Genomic DNA, 17,896 nt, shown 5'->3' with positions numbered 1-17,896 from the left:
CACTGCTGCTAAAATGGCAGGTTACTAAGATTTAAATAAGTTTGAACATGGTGTTACAGACGGCGCATGGGTGATGGGACACAGCATCTCTCAAGTAGTGATGAAGTGGGGATTTTCTCATTTGACCAACACGGGTGTACTGTGGATACCAGGAATCCAGTAAAACATCAAAACTGACATTGCTGTGGTCAAAAGAAGATCCTACTAGAATGAGACCAATGATGACTGAAGAGAATCATTCAATGTCATCAATACGGGCTTTTGGAGCTGAAGGCCCGCTTGTGTACCCTTTCTCACTGCACAACACAAAGCTTTATGCCTCACCTATGCCCGTCAAGACCGAAATGGGATTGTTGATGACTGGAAAAATGTTGCCTGGTTGGACAAGTCTCATTTCAAATGTTATTGAGTGGGTGGACATGTAAGGTATGGAGACAATCTCATGAATCCACTGACTTTACATGTCAGCAGAGAACTGTTCAAGCTGGTGGAGGCTCTGTACTGGTGCAGTATACGTTGAGCTGAAGTGACATGCGACCCCTGATACATTTAGATATGACTCTGACAGGTGACACATACATATGCATCCTGTCTGATCACCAGCATCAACTCATGTGCATTGTGCATTCCGACTGACTTGGGTAATTCTAGAAGGACAATGCGACACCCCACATGTGCAGAATTGCTACACAGTGGATCCAGGAACACTCTACTGAGTTTAAACACTTCCATTAGCCACCAAAACTCCCCTGACATGAACATTATTGAGCGTATCTGGGACATCTTGCAACATGCTGTTCACAAGAGATCTCCACCCCCTCGTACTCTTACGGATTTATTGACAGCCCTGCAGGATTCATGGTGCCAATTTCCTCCAGCGGTACTTCAGACATTAGTTGAGTCCAAGCCATGCCATGTTACAACACTTTTGGGTGATAGTGGAGGCCATACACAATATTAGGTAGGTGTACCAGTTTCTTTGGCTCACCAGAATAGTGAAGATCATCCTTTGTTCTACTGTTGTAGCTATACACTTCACTATTATTTTTGAACTGGGACGAGTTATTTTAACAATTTTCATAAGTGAATGTATGTACTGCAGAGGTACTGTGAACATCATGAGTTCCTTAAATAAATGTCTAGAAGGTGATCTTGGATGGGTTCCAGCCATTATTCTGATTACACGCTTTTGCGCAATGCATACTTTTTCTCTTAATAATGAATTACTCCACAATATGATGCCATATGAAAGCAGTGAATGAAAATAGGCATAGTAGTCTAATTTACTGATATGTTTATCACCAAAATTTGCAATAACCCCAATAGCATAAGAAGCTGAACCTAACAGTTTCAGCAGATCATCCATGTGATTCTTCCAATTCTATTTCTCATGAATGCGCACACACACACAGAAATTTTGAATATTCTGTTTTAGCAACAGACTTCAATTCAAAGATTATATTCATCAATGGTGTTGCCATCTACTGAACAGAATTGCTTGTACAGTGCTTTCTCAAACTTAAGTGATGGTCCATTTGCAGAGAACCACTAAATAAATTACTCAAACATATTATTTACAATTTCCTCAGCTGATTCTTGTTTGTTGGATGTGGTTATAATACTTGTATCATCAGAAAAAAAGCTTTGCCTCTTCATGAATATAGAGTGACAAGTTGTTATGTATATTAAGAACAATAAGGGACCCAAGGCCCTGTGAGTCACCTCCCCTGTTAGAGGACTCTGCTGATTTTTGAAGACTATCTGTAACGTCAGTTTCAACTTTTTGCATTCTTCTAGTTAAATATGAATTAAACAATTTGTGCACTGTCTCACTCATACCACAAAACTTAAGCTAATCTAGAATGATTTCATGATTCACACAGTCAAAAGCCTTTGAGAGATCACAAAATATTCCAATGTGTGATGTTCAGTTATTCAGAGCATTTAATATTTGATCAATGAAAGCACACATAGCATTTTATGTTGAAAATGCCTTTCTGAAAACCAAATTGGGATTTTGTTAGTACTTCATTTTTAAATAACGCTACTCTTGAATACACAACATTTTCAAGAATTTTGGATAAATATGTCAGAACTGAGATTGGGCGGTAGTTGTTCGCAGCAGACCTATCCCCTTTTTTATGTAATGGTTTAACAATAGCATATTTCAGTCTATGCCCTATTTCAGTGAGCTACTACACATACAACTGAGGATCCTACTTATCTGTTTGGAACAAGCTTTTAGTGCCCTGCTTGGAAATGCCATCAATTCCATGCGAGCTTTTACTTTTGAGTGAATTTATTATTTTCCTAATTTCAGTAGGAGATGTGGGCTGAATTGCAAATTCATCACATTGCATGGGTATTGCCTCTTCCACACACAGCCTTCCATTTTCTAATGAATAAGTGGATCCTATTTTCTCTATTTCTGTCTTATATGATGCTAAGAAAGAAAGCCAGTTGGCTTTAATGCTCATCTGGAGACACTTGGAATAGATGGAATAGGACTATCATAAAATAAGTAAAACAATACTGGTTGAGTAAAAGCCAGGCACAACAAAAAGACTGTTGCACATAACCCTTTCGAGCAAAGCCTCGATCAGAAAAGAGAAATGTACCTGCTTTCACACAAGCAACATTCAAGGACCAACTAGAGAATGTACACCAAGCATTTAGATTATTTATCTGACAGTAATTCAGCTACAAAGTTTTAATTTCCTGACAAAAGAGACACTGCTCAATGTTCTTAATTCCTATGAGCTCCTTTAAATAATGAATCTTGTAATCATAAAGATATTTTTGTTGAAACTAAGACAAGAGTTCCTTTGTTGATAATACCCGACATTACCAAGCCAAAACACTTCATCAAATAAGTGTAAGGGAAAAGCATAAATATAAAGTTTTTCAATACTTTTCTTTGCCACTGAGTTCTTAGAAAAGACAACACCAGGAAAAATGAACCAACCATTAAGTGAAAAATATCATAATTTACTTAGTAAAGAGTAGTCATCACATTTAAGTTGTTACTTTTCATTTGTGGATGACTGCTTTCGATCTACTATAGAGATCATCATCAGATCTCTCTCTGTAGTAGATTGAATCCAGTCACCCACAAATAAAAAGTTGCAGCTTATAAGCAACCACGACTGCTTGCTACATAAATTATAATATTATTAGATCACTGTTTCCTGGAACAATGTTCTTAAGAATTTGAAATACATCAGTAAAAAAACAGGACTACAACAGAGAAGAAATGAATATGACTGTCACTGATATTTGCCGTATTTATGTGGTTTCACAACAGAAAATTAAAGGATTTCAATATAAATTAAAATAACTTTTTAAATGTGGACACTCCACAAACATAACAAAACAGTACAATAATGCCACAGCACAACTAGTCAAAACAAATTATGCACTCACTTATGTGTAAAATAAGGGAAGGTAAAACTTAGCTATAGCAGAATGATACATGGCGCATTGATAAATGTAACAGAAAACAGTATACACTCACTTTAAAATGAACATTACAGTACCCATAGCGAGACTGATAATTTATTATCAATTACTGAGCACAGTTGCCTGTGCAGAAGGAGGGTGCAATAGGATACTGCAAGTCAGGTCTTCCAGGAGATGATTTAGTGGACGCACAAAAAAGATGAAAGGAGTTCAGGGGGTAGAACAAAGAAGAGACGTAAAGAATGGAAAGAGTAAAGCTGGAAAGAAGGTGGAAGAGGAAGGTGGAGATGAACAGAATGACAGGGTGGGGTGTGTGAAAGGGAGAGGGTAGAAAAGGGGGGAGAGGAAGTGAGGGTTTGGACAGGAGAAGAAGGGGAGAGAAAGGGAGAGAATGCCCGCATGCAGGGCAGGTGAAACTGAAGGAAGAGTGGCAGGCGAAGGCAGTACATGAACCAGTTGGGAAGGAGTCGTGTGAACACAAGGAAGGAAGGGAAAAAATAGGGTGAGGCAGAGGGAAACAGTTTAGCAGAGGCTTAGGGCAGGGGGACTGTGGTAGTGCACACAGTGTTGGAGATAAAATTCCCACTTGTGTAGTGCTGGAAAAAGAGTATCCAAATGGTCCAAGTAGTGAAGCTGCAGTTGAAGTCATTTGTGTTATGACAGCTGTCAAAGTGAAGATACTGTTGGTGGCTGGTGCACTTGATATGAACAGATTTATTTATGGAGCCATCTGAGAGATGTAGATTGACATCTACGAAGTTGGCTTGTTGAAATTAGAAGACTCAGGTGAGGTGGACAGGAATGAGTCCTCCACAGAGCCCATAAATATGTTTGCTTAGGATGGTGCTATGTGAATGTAAGAGGCATCTGTGCACATATCATGTACACCAACCATCAACAGTATCTCCACGGTAACAGCTGTCACCTGTCCCATGTTGAAAAGTTTCTTCCCCACAGCCTCAACAACCATTAACATCACATCTACAGCAGAAAGCAGGAGTTATCAAAATACACCAGTAATCTAACCAGAGCCTATACTGACAGACAGTGTCATATCTAGCTCATCCACGAATCGATCTCTCATGACCTCTCCTTCTCCTGCCACCAGCAAATCTGTTAATACCAACCAAGTAGCACTCCTCTGGTTACCCAGAATCACCCTGGTTTTGAAAAGCTCAGCTTTATCCTTCGCCAGAGCTTCTTGCCCTGAGATGAGGGATATCCTACCTAAAATCCTACCACACCACCCATAGTAGTGATCCATTATCCACTCAACCTACAGAATATACCTGTTCATTCCTATCCCAAATGCCAATCCCAATCCTGAATTCATAGATCTTTCCCTTATGGTCGGCCCATGAAAGACCTGTGCCATACGCCCATCCATCACACCCTACAGCAGTCCAGTAACACAAATTGCCCAACTAGTGCAAAGGAGGGTCACATGTGATAGCAGCCATATATGAATTATGCTGCAATTAATATACAACTCTTTACATACGCATAAGTAACCAACTGTCTATTAACATGAATGGCACAGCCAAACTGTGGCAAACAACAAACTTGAACATCCATTGTGAAACATGCTGTGCAATATTACACGAATAACTTCCACAGCTGCTTCTTTATATGGGTCATTTTGATACTGATTTCCAGCTCAAGTTTCTCTGGACTACACATGTGGGAATTCTATCTCCAGCATAACCCACACTCTCACAATTCCCCTGGCCTAAACCTCTGCTAAACTGTTTCGTACTGCCCCATGTTACCTTTTCCCTTCTGTTTACTGTCCACACCATTCCTTCCCTGTTCAGATTATGAACAGCATTCTCCCATCATTCTTCCTCCTCTTCACCTTGACCCACATGTGGACATTCTCTCTCTCTCTCTCTCTCTCTCTCTCTCTCTCTCTCTCTCTCTCTCTCTCTCTCCTCCCCCCCCCCCCCCCCCAAACCTTTCTCTTTCAGTATCACTTCCCTGTCTCCCTCTTCACCTCCATATCTGCATCCCTCTTCCACCTCCCTCCCATCCCACACCCTTTCCTCTTTTTATATCTCTTATTTGCTCTACCCTCTGAACTCCACTCATCTTGTTCTGCAGCCACAAAATCATCTGTCAGAAGACCTGTCATGCACTATGCTGTTACTCCCTCCCCACCTCCTTCTGGTTAGGCAACTCTCAGTAACTGATAATCAATAATCAGTTTCTCCGTGACCACTATAATGTTTGTCTTGGTGTCTATATGGTTGTGTGATATCAAAAGCTGCTGCAACTACTATTTTCTGTTAAATGTTTCTATACACGTCTGTCCGCTGTAGGTGAGTGGTTGTCTTCCCCTTATTTGGAGTACTATTCCAGCCAAGAAGTTCCATTATTGTTATATGTATCCACTTAAGATCTTTTCACATTAAATATACACAGTTTATAAACTAAACCAGACTGCATTCCTACAGCATACAGAACTGACTGTAACTAGTCAGTGATATCTAAAAAAAATTTCGGAATGCCACAGTGATTTACAGCGATCAGTGCCTTGGCCATTGAGTTGCAGCTAGAACTGCTCAATGTGAATGAGAGCAAGTGAAACAGTGCAACTGTAAAATGTAGGATGAATATTTGAGAAGATCTGAGTGCATGTCACAAAGCAAGCCCACGGTCAATTCCTAACTAGCTCTCGTTATAATTAGACTACATTTTCCCAATCAGTAATAATATCACATTGCAACATGTACTGTCACTAAAGGTTTCAACTTTTTACAAATGTTAATGCTATTTCATTTCTCAAGCCTCCCTTCTAAGTTGAAAATTTTACACCATAAAGTCAAGGGCTAGCACAGCCTTTGGGAACATCAGAACAGAGAAGGCTGTGAGACAATGTCAGCCAATTGCACACTGACAGAACCCTTCTCCAGGATGACAACGCAGCAATGACCTCTACGTGTAGAGGACATAAGCGTCGCGCCTGACTGGTCATGGCCCAGTCAAAGAGAAGCTTCAGGACTAGCAGCCTGAATAGAAGCATCAACTGTATTACTGCATTTGTATTAAGAATTTTATACACTGAAGAAGCTTGTTTATTTTGTCTGCCGCCCTTTGTTTGCAACACATCTCTGTAATTCTCAAAGTTAAGTACTGTCATTTATTTTTTTATAATAAACCTCATTTACATGATTTGCTTGAAATGTTGTCTAGAGATCCAAGAAAGCAAGTTTCCTAGACACCCCATATTCGACGACTAGGCAGGATTTAACAGAATGTGCCTTTAAAAGAGCTTTCAGTAGAAGGTACAGAACATATGGATCTTTTTTTCTAGATGTTAACTGATGAAATTAAATACAGTATAAATACTCAAATCAAATCAATCCTCTTCAAATACCAAGATCCAATTTAATGTGATGCCATAACTGTCAATTTGCAAAACCTAGTTAACTTTTATAGAGTCCTTAATTTTATATATTTCATTTGGAATTTTTATACTGTTACCTTGCATTAGAATGCAAGTAGGATACAAGCAAGCCATCCAACATGTAGCCCTTCTGCATACGAGGCACAACCAGAAAGTGAGTTTTCCTATTTTTTAAAAACAAAGGCAACACAGTTTCACGAAAAAGTTACTGGCAACACGTACAGCAATGTTTGAGTTCTTTTTTGACACAGTCACCACAAGAATTGATTAACTTGTCATATCAGGGTATCAACTTTTGTATTACTGGGTTGTAGGAGTCTGCTACCTGTGAATGAAACCAGCATGTAATAGTCATCTGCAGCTCTTCATCGTTGTCAAAACTCTGGTCGGAGGACAGGAATTTCTTGAGGTGCAAGAAAAGATGTAAATTATTGGGACAGATCCCAGCTGAGCTTCTGCAAAACAGTTGCTGTGCGCCATGTTATATGGGGACAAGTATTGTCATGGAGGAGCACAACACTTGCGGTAAGCATTCCAAGCCTCTTGTTCACCTCTGGGCAGGCAGTCAATGAGTTGAATGTCCTTCCTGTTCCAGAACATCATACACATCACTTTCTGCACTGAAGCAGTCTGTTTGAATTTCACCTTGACCAGTGATCCACTGTGACACCTATGCATTGACTGCTGCTTGGTCCCAAGGGTCAAGAGAGAAATCCAGCTGCCACATACATTCAGCAACAGCACAGTGCAAAGCTTCTATATTTTTGTGGCAATGGGCTTTCATTTGCACACAGTAACATTTTATTAGTACAGTATATTCATTAGTAATGTAGCGAAGTGGAAGAAAAGTTAAATGAAACCCACATCATGAGAAAAGGAACAGTATAGAATGGAAGGAGGTAGATGTATTCGTTTGTGGGAGGCGTCAATACAGAATGAAATCTCCACCTCTCATTTGCCTCAGCCTGTCATACCTCAATGGTGAATGGTACAGGAATCAACTGCCCTATCATACACTTCTGTTTGTTCACCATGCAGGCAGTCTGTATCTAAAATTATACAGTGTATCATTGCAGGAATATCAAACTGTGACAAAATACTTTCAGGAAGACTCTAGGCAAATGAAGGTAACTGCGTTGCCCCTGGTAACCTGGTATCAATCAGGAGCTACTCCAGTGTGTTATTAAATGAGATATCCATGTGTTAGACACAACTGCAACCAGACTCAATGAGTTGTGGATAGCACTTGATCTGTCATGGATCAGTATTGCTCCCCTACGTTTCTGGTGTTTCATGGGGCACATGCTACAAAGCACTGTTGCCTTCATCAGGGCAAAAGGAAGTGTTATGTGTTAAAATGGTTCAAATGGCTCTGAGCACTATGGGACTCAACTGCTGTGGTCATCAGTCCCCTAGAACTTAGAACTACTTAAACCTAACTAATCTAAGGACATCACACACACCCATGCCCGAGGCAGGATTCGAACCTGCAACCGTAGCAGTCGCACGGTTCCGGACTGCGCGCCTAGAACTGCGAGACCACCGCGGCCGGCTGTTATGTGTTACTACAGATTTCTGTCTAATGTAGTAGTTTATTAGTGTATTACTGTAGTTACAGTACCGTACACAGCATAGCATCTGGAGGAAGTTGGTAGTTATTATAATTATTTTACTGAAATAACATGTTAAAACTTATGACATGTTACCCAGTTTACTAAATCTTGCATAGGAACTAGTGTTCACAATTAATTAATTAATTTATTAATCATGTTCTGTAAGTTCTGTTGTGAAAGAGAACCTTCATGGAAACCAAATAAGTCAAGGAACACCTTAAAGAGTGAAGCTGGAAATAACTATGATAAAACTACTATATTCTATTCAGTTGGCAGTGGAGCAAATGACCACTGTTAATCTGAGATTGTGAATTCAATATTCTCTGTATTATTACAAACAAACAAATACATACCATAAAATGAGAAAAGGAGCAGGAACATAGAGTTATTAAGAAGAATTTGCTTTAATGGTAAGTCTGGCTAACTTAGGGGACTAGACCCATTCTAAAGTTTCTCAGAACAAAAACTAATTCCCTCTTTTTCTAAAATTCAGGGAGAGCTTGAAAGTCTTACCATATCCATCATGAAGAGAGAGAAAAGTGAACAGACACAAAATATTTTTAAAAAGTAGGATCATTATGACTATACAACCATCAAGTGTTTTAATTTTCTGTAGTATGACAGTTTGCTAAGAAGTTCAAACTTTAATTAACATTTGGTTACATTCATATTGAGAAACCTCCAAATTTTTAGGCTGCAACAAATAGTGATCAGGACATGTACAGGCTGTCTTCCCAGTACATGATACAAACTACAACAAATGATGCAGCAAAAAGAACATTCCCAGGATAGCCAACAATGAGATGGCTTTTGAAAGGTTAAATAAGTGCAAGATGTGCAGTCAAGATAAAAAAAAACTTCAATTTTAGTGAACATGAAATAAATTAATTAATTAATTAATTAATTAAAAGCATGAAAGGAAAGACAGAGCTTCAGCAGAATAAGTGAAAGATTTAAATCCCTACTCAGGGACAAGCTAGGTTTGAACAACACAACCTATGATGGCATGCATCTTTCAGTATCTGTGAACAGATTGGTGATATGAATGACAGTTTTAATCTGTGGGTGAGAACCATGGAGTAACTTTGAAATTCAAAAGGATGACAATTGATGTAATGATGATGTTGGATCAATAATGATTATTCAATTTTGGATGGTGCTAGGATACTAATTTCTATCATAATAATGATGTAGGGATCATGAATGAGTATTCAGTTTTAGATAGCACTAGGATTCTAATTTTTATCATGGTGCACTTACAGGTACTCCTAATGATAGTTCCAGAATCATCTCACCACACATGTTGACATTCCTAATCTTGCTTAAATCCCTACCAAAATACTGCAGTCAATACTTTGTTTTACCCCTGACTTATGTACCTTCTCATAAAGAGCAAAAAGTTATTTGGTCCATAGTTATTTACAGTTACCTTTAAAAACTGAATATTTTAACTCCCAGTTAACACAAGATATAAGTAATAAGTACAGTTTTTGGCAATTACTGTGAAAACAGCAAAGACCTACCTGAAGGAAATATTCTGAGACTAGACTAAAGTGATTTAGGGAAACCACACACAATCTAAAACAACAATTGGCCCATGATTTCCATCCATGAATATTAGTCCTACCTTACCATTTCTCAGTGTTACTGGTTCAGATTATCAACAGCCTTATTGTTGACTTTACTTACCTGGACTGGAAAGAGGCTTCAAACAACTGGCTTCTTACTTAATGATTTTACGCATCCCAACATGCGTAATATTACGAATGTAAATGAAAAGTCTCACTTACCTACTAACAGTTTTCTTCTCCACAGTGTCATATGGAAGATCTCTAGCGCAATGGTAAGCATGCCCCCCTGCCGAAACCAAAGTGGCACAGGAGGAAGCAGGTGAAGGAAAGCTCACAAGCGTGTCACTATCAGAGGTAGGTGATGCTGCCGTCACGATAGTATCACTATCTGAATCTATGGAACAAATTATGGAAAACATGAGGGATTTCTTCATTCTAATATAAAACTATTATTTTAGTTTCAATGTTAAGGGAAAAGTTGATATCGTTCTTGTGTATTTCAAATTCTGTTAGACTTTAGGAATTTGATGGAACCTCTGTGCATTCAGGTTAAAACTAAATCAATTTCACCAATAGAACAGTGCCTATATTAATCTGGATAAAGGGAAGCACTAGCATATCTGATTACTAAAATACTACTAATACCACACAATATGTTAATGATTATCCTCAGTTTCACTTTCTGACCTGTACTTAACACATTTCTCCTTATCTCTTTTCCATTATAAAAAAAAGAAGAGAAAAACAGTGTAACACAGAACAATTACGAACAGCTACAAGTACTACAGCACTATCAAGTACAGATATGAAAGTTGAGGTACTAGTTAAGATGGAATAGGTAGAAAAGAGTACAGAGAGAGGATAGATGAGGGAGGAGAAGTTGGCAAAATGCCATACCTGGAGCAGTTAGGAGAGAGAGCAAATTAAGGCTGAGAGATAAGAAGACAAGTACACAATTCAATCATGGCTGAATCTGTCTAGAAAACAAGGATGGGCAGGGAGTAAGTGGAAAAGAAGGACCATGAAAATAAAGCAAATAGTCGGAAAGTAAGAACAAAATAAAAAGTAGATTAGGCACATGAAAAGAAAACAATAAGAAAGTGAGTGACTGGGAAAATCTAAAGTCAAAGCAGGAAGAGAACAGATGTTGTTGGATTGTGGAAAGGGAATGATGACAGGACAAGAACAAAAGTTCGTGTCAAGGTAACTGTGTGATCATAGTAAGTGCTGATGGAGCTGTTGGCATCAGCGCAGTTCTGAGGAAATGGTGCTGAGTGGTGAAAGATGGGTATCCATGTGAAACAAGTTATAGAGTAAATATTAAAATTGACAATGTTCTGAGGCCTAATTTACCACTGGTGATAGTATGTAGAGGTCATTAATCTGAACAGACTTTCTGAAGAGTTACTATAGTGAGATTAGTAAAAAAGTGCTGCTCAGCCAAGCTTCAATACTTTTCACGAGATAAGGTGCGCTTGCCACAGAACTTATGTTGAAAATTGTCCATGTTGGATACTGCAGCCATAGTCAAATAATGAATAAAATAAACACATTTTGTACCATCACAACAACATCTCTTTATCGCTCTCAAGACCAGTTTCAGACTTCAAGCATTTTCAAGTGGGACATACTAAAGTCATGTGAGTAACACTCTTATTATTTGTGCGCAAATAAAAATTAACTTGAGAAAACAATAAAAGTATGAGGCAGAAATGCAGGCCTTTGTGAAGTAGACTTTCAGTGTTGTTGATTCGTAGTACATACACTATTCTAGCTTTTGGAACTCCCTTCCTCAGGGAGGACAGAGAGAAATTGGTTGGAACAGGTTAAAAAGGAAGAGCAGGTCATTCAGAGCCCACGATGAGAGGGACCCAGAAGCTGTGAAAGGCTCGCCACATCCTCACTACATGTGGGAACCTAATCATCCAGGGGTTTGTGTGACCTGCCCTTCATTTTTAACATTACCCAACCTATGACCTCCAACTCTTTCCTCAGGAAGGAACTGTTTGTTCTGAAACCTAGGATAGTGTATGCTCTTTTACAGGTGTCTCTCATCAGCAGCACTGAAATTTCACCTCCTGACCTCCTGAAGAAAAGAAATGAACAGCAAATCTGTTAAAGTCCCCCCCCCCCCCCCTCTCATTTTATGATATGAAGCTCAAACAATTTGGACTTCCAACTCAGGTTATATGCAAAATATTGAGCCATAACAAACACTGCATGACTACATTAAACCTAATTATACATTTCACACTTTTCACAATTCCTTCATTGTGTGTTAGTCCTTTAAAATCACAGAGCAGGCTGTCATGTATGTTTATGGTTGTATGTATGACTCCTTTTTTAATTTTTAGTATAAGGGGCATTCAAAAAGAAATGAGCTGAAGGCATAATTACAGAAACCAGTACCTGTATGTTAGAAGCACTGACCCTATCAGTTAAGACACTTGTCCCACTGTGACAGAAGGTGGTGAATGGCTGTCTCGTAAAATTCCCAGGGCTGTGATGTTAACCAATTCCACACTTACAGCTGGACATTGTCGTCCGAGGTGAATCATTTGAGAATCTTTTTAAGGGGACCAAAAATGGCGTAATCACAGGGAGAGAGGTCCAGACTGTATGGAGGGTGGCCAAGAACCTCCCACTTGAATTTCTGAATGAGTGCTGCGACTGTGTTGGCCATACGAGGCTTTGCATTTTTGTGGAGCAGAATGACCTCACGTGTGACATTGCCCAGTAGTTTTGATTTGATGACTTTGCGAAGGGTGGTCACGGTTTGTGAGTAACGCTGGGTATTCACTGTTGTCCCATGCTGCAGGAAGTGAATCACAAGGGGGCCATCTTGGTCTAAGAAGAACGTCAGCATAACCCTTCCTGCACTCCTGTGGACGATGATATCCAGCCGTATATGCGGAACTGGTTCACATTGCAGCTCTGGGAATTTTATGACAGAGCCATTCACCGCCTTGTGTCACAGTGGGACAAGTGTCTCAACAGCCAGGGTCAGTAATTCTAATATACTCGTACTGGTTTCTTTAATCATGCCTCTGGCTTGTTTCTTTTTGAACATCCCTTATATTAGCACACATTAGTATGCACAAGTAAGGTAATATGATATGTACATAATATGTTATACAATATGACATATGACATCATGTCATCCAGAATAGTATTTGTCATGTTGTGCAATATGACACAACATGTCACTAGAAGTTTAGGATGCATTACATACCCACTATGGGATGCTTCCTATTATAGACTCACCCCAACTCTCAGATATTTCCATATTTCCTGTTACAGATGCATCCCACTCTCTAAAAGCACATAAATTTGTGTCTATTTCTTCTTACACCATAATCGGGGATGGGTTTAGTGGTGAAATGTTTCTCTTGGGAAAAAAAGTCAACCCCCCCCCCCCTCCAGCCCACCCATAAATCAAAAAATTGTATTATAGTGCACCCCTGGAAAAAAAATCTAGGGCCCCCCCCCCCCCATAGCATCAAACAGAACATCATTTTGTATACTGCTGGGCATAATTATAGTTTAGTACATGCATTACTTCGCAAATCCACATACTTTTTGAATATTTTAAGCCCCTGGCGAATTTAACCTTTAATGTACAAACAAGAAAATAACACAGGGCTGTGATGTTTTGGCATTTTACAGGAAAGTGGGCTAATTAGAGTGGCTTTTTTAACACTCTTTATGAAAAAGTAATGTTTTCTTCTAAGACCTACAGTTATTTCATAATTCATGAAGTTTGCTATTTTTAAATTTCCGCGTAATATATACTGCAATAGATCATAAAGTGATTCAACATGATCAACTGTGGAAAAATTGATAGTTCTTGAGTTGTTTAGAAGTGCATTAACACATCACAGTCATTTGAGTGTAAATTTGAAGTGAAATTTGTGTGTAAACATTACCAGGTTATTTCAAATCAGCATAATAATGGCCACTTCATCATGCGTGAATGACTCTGATGTGTTTTGTCACATCTGCAGCTCTCTGACTCTCAAAAGCAGGAGAGAGAACACGATCTCATTTTTCAAAAGAGCATACCTGTCTTATTTCGGTATAAAGTTAGGAGACCAGGACAAACATTTTGCACTACACCCTGCTTGTCAAGCATGCATTTTGAGGAAATGGACACAAGGCAAGAAGAAATCTTTACCATTCAGGATTCCATCGGCATAGAGAGAACAAGAAAACCATGAAGATAATTGCTATTTTTGTATGGTGAAAGTGGGTACACTTATCAAGAACAGTACAAAACAAATTGTTTATCTAAACCTAAAAATCAACCATAAGGTTCATATCAAATGGTCGTAACATTCCTGTGCCTGAAACACCCGCTACTATAGAATCTTCAACATCACCACCAGCATCATCAAGTGAAAATTCTGATCCTGATTATAGCTCCACACCCACAAAATGACAACCAGAGCAGTTTACACAAGAAGAACTTAATGACTTGGGAAGAGATGTGGGTATCTGAAAACACCAAAGTGTTGTATGTGGAGATCCAAAATGTTGTATGTGGAGATCCAAAAGTAATAATAATGCTGCTGGGATAAAAGTCTGGCTTTACAAAGTTCATTTGTTTCCTGTGCCTCTGGGGTAGCCATGTCGGTGAACAGCGTTGGAGTTAAATAGAGTGGCCTACCAGAACAATCATGAATCCTGCAGAGAAAAATGTGATTTATGAGAATCTTTGGTATAATGACAGAAATCATCCTACTGCCTCTTGATATTAAACTGGTATTCATGAAACAGTTTGCCAAAGCACTGCCACAGATGGTGATTGTTTTATGTATATAAACCACACATTTTCTTTTTATGTCTGAGGCTAAAGTTAAAAGGAATTACTTGTCGGACCAAACATTAGAATTTGAACTATCTGAGAGGTTTGAAGCCTGCTACAATGGGAAGGCCAGGATGGTTCTCTTTGTGTATTTTGAGTAATAGGTAGAAGGTAGGGGTACGTGGCTCAGGTGGAGTGAGTAAGTCTATGGAAGCCGTTGTGAGGCCTTGTGAGGGACCTTGTTTCTTCACCATGAGTCCAGACCACAAAGATGTCATCTATAAACCTATACCAGGCCAGGGGAAGCAGCTGTTGGGTCTTCAGGAAAGCCTCCTCCATGCGGTCCAGACTACCTTCTCTACCCAGCGGTTCCTACCCCTGTAACCGACCCCGCTGCAAAACCTGCCCCATGAATCCCCCCACAACCACCTACTCCAGCCCCGCTACTGGTAAAACATACACAATTCAAGGCAGGGCCACGTGTGAAACCACACATGTCATTTATCAGCTGACATGCCTGCACTGCACAGCCTTTTACATTGGTATGACAACAACTAAACTGGCTGAGCGCATGAACGGACACAGACGAACTGTCCGCCTAGGAGATTTCCAATACCCAGTAGCGGAGCATGCCCTCCAACATAATTCTAGGGACCTAGGAACCTGCTATACCGTATGTGCCATTTGGCTTCTCCCACCCATCACCAGTCCCTCTGAACTGCGGAGATGGGAACTTGCACTCCAACACATCCTTTCATCCCACCATCCCCCTGGACTGAACCTACGTTAACCAACCTCACTCCCATTTACTCTTCAGTCTTCTCCTCTTTCCCTTTCCTCTTTAGCCATTCATGCATGTTTTCATCCTACATCTTTATACTATATACCTCTTTACTTCTGTATGCATCCTCTTTGGTTTGAAGCCGGCACAGTACCTACACTAGAATATCTTTGGCTTCCCTCTGACAACCATGCCTCCATCCTTGCTACCCTCCCTGTTTTCCTTTCCCTGTTGCTTCATAACCTGGGTTGTGAGTAACTAAATCCACTTTCCTTTCTTCCCTTTCTTTCCCCTCTCTCCTTCCTGATGAAGGAACATTTATTCCGAAAGCTAGGAACTTAAATTTTCAGTTGTTTTTTGTGTATCTATCGGCTGTACTGAGCTGAGATAAGTACTGGCCAGCCCCTCTATCTCTTTGTTAGTATTTATTTAACAATGTTTATCTGTTGGTTACATAAAAATTTAATGTCTCATTGAAATACAGATCAGTCAAGAGAGAACACTACCACAGTTGGTTAACGATTACATGAAGTAATTGACCATGATCTCATTGAAAGAAGCATTCCCCTTATGGTTGGTTCTTTTGGGGAAGGAGACCAGACAGTGTGGTCATCGGTCTCATCGGATTAGGGAAGGATGGGGAAGGAAGTCGGCCGTGCCCTTTCAGAGGAACCATCCCGGCATTTGCCTGGATTGATTTAGGGAAATCACGGAAAACCTAAATCAGGATGGCCGGACGCAGGATCATACCTGTTATGCATTGCTGGTTCTGTGGAACATGGCATATTGGCAGAAGTAAAGCTGTGAGGACAAGGCGTGAATCGTGCTTGGGTAGCTGAGATGGTAGAGCACTTGCCTGCGAAAGACAAAGGTCCTGAGTTCAAGTCTCGGTCCGGCACACAGTTTTAATCTGCCAGGAAGTTTCATATCAGCGCACACCCCACTGCAGAGTGAAAATCTCATTCTGGAAACATCCTCCAGGCTGTGGCTAAACCATGTCTCCGCAATAGCAAGGTTCGCAGGAGATCTTCTGTAAAGTTTGGAAGGTAGGTGACTAGGTACTGGCAGAACTAAAGCTGTGAGGATGGGGCATGAGTCATGCTTGGGTAGCTCAGATGGTAGAGTACTTGCTCGCAGAAGGCAAAGGTTCCGAGTTCGAGTTTCAGTCCGGCACAGAGTTTTAATCTGCCAGGAAGTTTTGTATCAGTGCACACTCCGCTGCAGAGTGAAAATCTTATTCTAGAATTTGGGTTTCCTTGAATATTTTCTTTAGTACAAAAACATTTTTCAATGTACAAACATATTTTTGCAGGCAGGTTAGACTTTTGTATTTTGGCAGTGGAAGGAAGACTGGGCCACTGACCTACATGGATGAAGCAGGAAATGCAATTTTGAATGTTTGTGCAGGAAGACCTACACTGACACACTAATGAGTCATGTTAAAGTATGTCTCTCCCCCGATTTGAAAGTGAGGAATCATGCACTGAGGAAATCAGATCCTTCTCTACTGGAAGTAACATGAATAGCTCAAGCCTATGAAAGTGCCTGTGGAGCCCATAGTTTGTTTGCAATGGAAGAAGATGACACGGCAGTCAGTTCTCTGGACCAGCCATGCTCACCTTCTCCACAGCTCAGGTGACACTATAAACAAGCACACCAGTGGTGGCAGATTAGCTTCCTCCTTTACACATACACCATGTGCCCCCATTGCATGCAACACACTACAGGCATGGTGAAAAGTGACGCTTGCACAAGGTATATTGTAGAAGCTTTGCTACAAACACACCCAATCCTGTGGACGTGTACAAAGTAAGTGATAAATATACAGAAATGCACATTTCTCAGAATTCGGTTTAGCAAATGTCCTTAGATACATTCACTAGAAAACAATCATTAAAGTTATTTCTTAAGGCAAGTGCTGTGTGTCCTTGCTGACCAAAGCACTTAACATTTAATGTAACTGCCATTGGGCCTATGGATGCCATCAAGTGACCCTGCTTTGAAAATTTTCCTTTTTATCCATTACTACCACATCACTTGTCTAGTAAATTTTCTTGTGGTAGATGACCCTAAAGTGGACAACATTTTTGGGGTAGATTTTTCCACACTTTTGTGCTTAGAGCTCATGAAACAGTATGTGCCACACAATCCAAAGAACTCCATGTCACCCTAAAGTGTGTGTGCAATACAGACCTGCTCAACTCATCTCACCCAGGTTAGGGAAGAGGACTGATTTCGAAGCTCATTCACTGTTAAGGTGAC

The 17,896-nt window shown here is 40.0% G+C and overlaps 1 protein-coding gene across 7 annotated transcripts in view; it reads right to left on the bottom strand.

The window, feature by feature from the left end:
• The window catches only part of LOC126344938 (oxysterol-binding protein-related protein 1-like), a 413,895-nt gene that overhangs the window by 280,585 nt on the left and 115,414 nt on the right, over positions 1-17,896 (bottom strand). For all 7 annotated transcript variants that reach the window (XM_050002065.1, XM_050002064.1, XM_050002066.1 and 4 more), the window contains one exon: positions 10,269-10,443. In XM_050002065.1, coding sequence (XP_049858022.1) covers positions 10,269-10,443 — 175 coding nt within the window. The remainder of the gene's footprint in view (positions 1-10,268; positions 10,444-17,896) is intronic.

This window comes from Schistocerca gregaria, chromosome 1 (genome assembly GCF_023897955.1).
Source record: "Schistocerca gregaria isolate iqSchGreg1 chromosome 1, iqSchGreg1.2, whole genome shotgun sequence".
Classification (NCBI taxonomy): Eukaryota; Metazoa; Arthropoda; class Insecta; order Orthoptera; family Acrididae; genus Schistocerca; species Schistocerca gregaria.
This window is presented reverse-complemented; position numbering and strand designations above follow the sequence as displayed.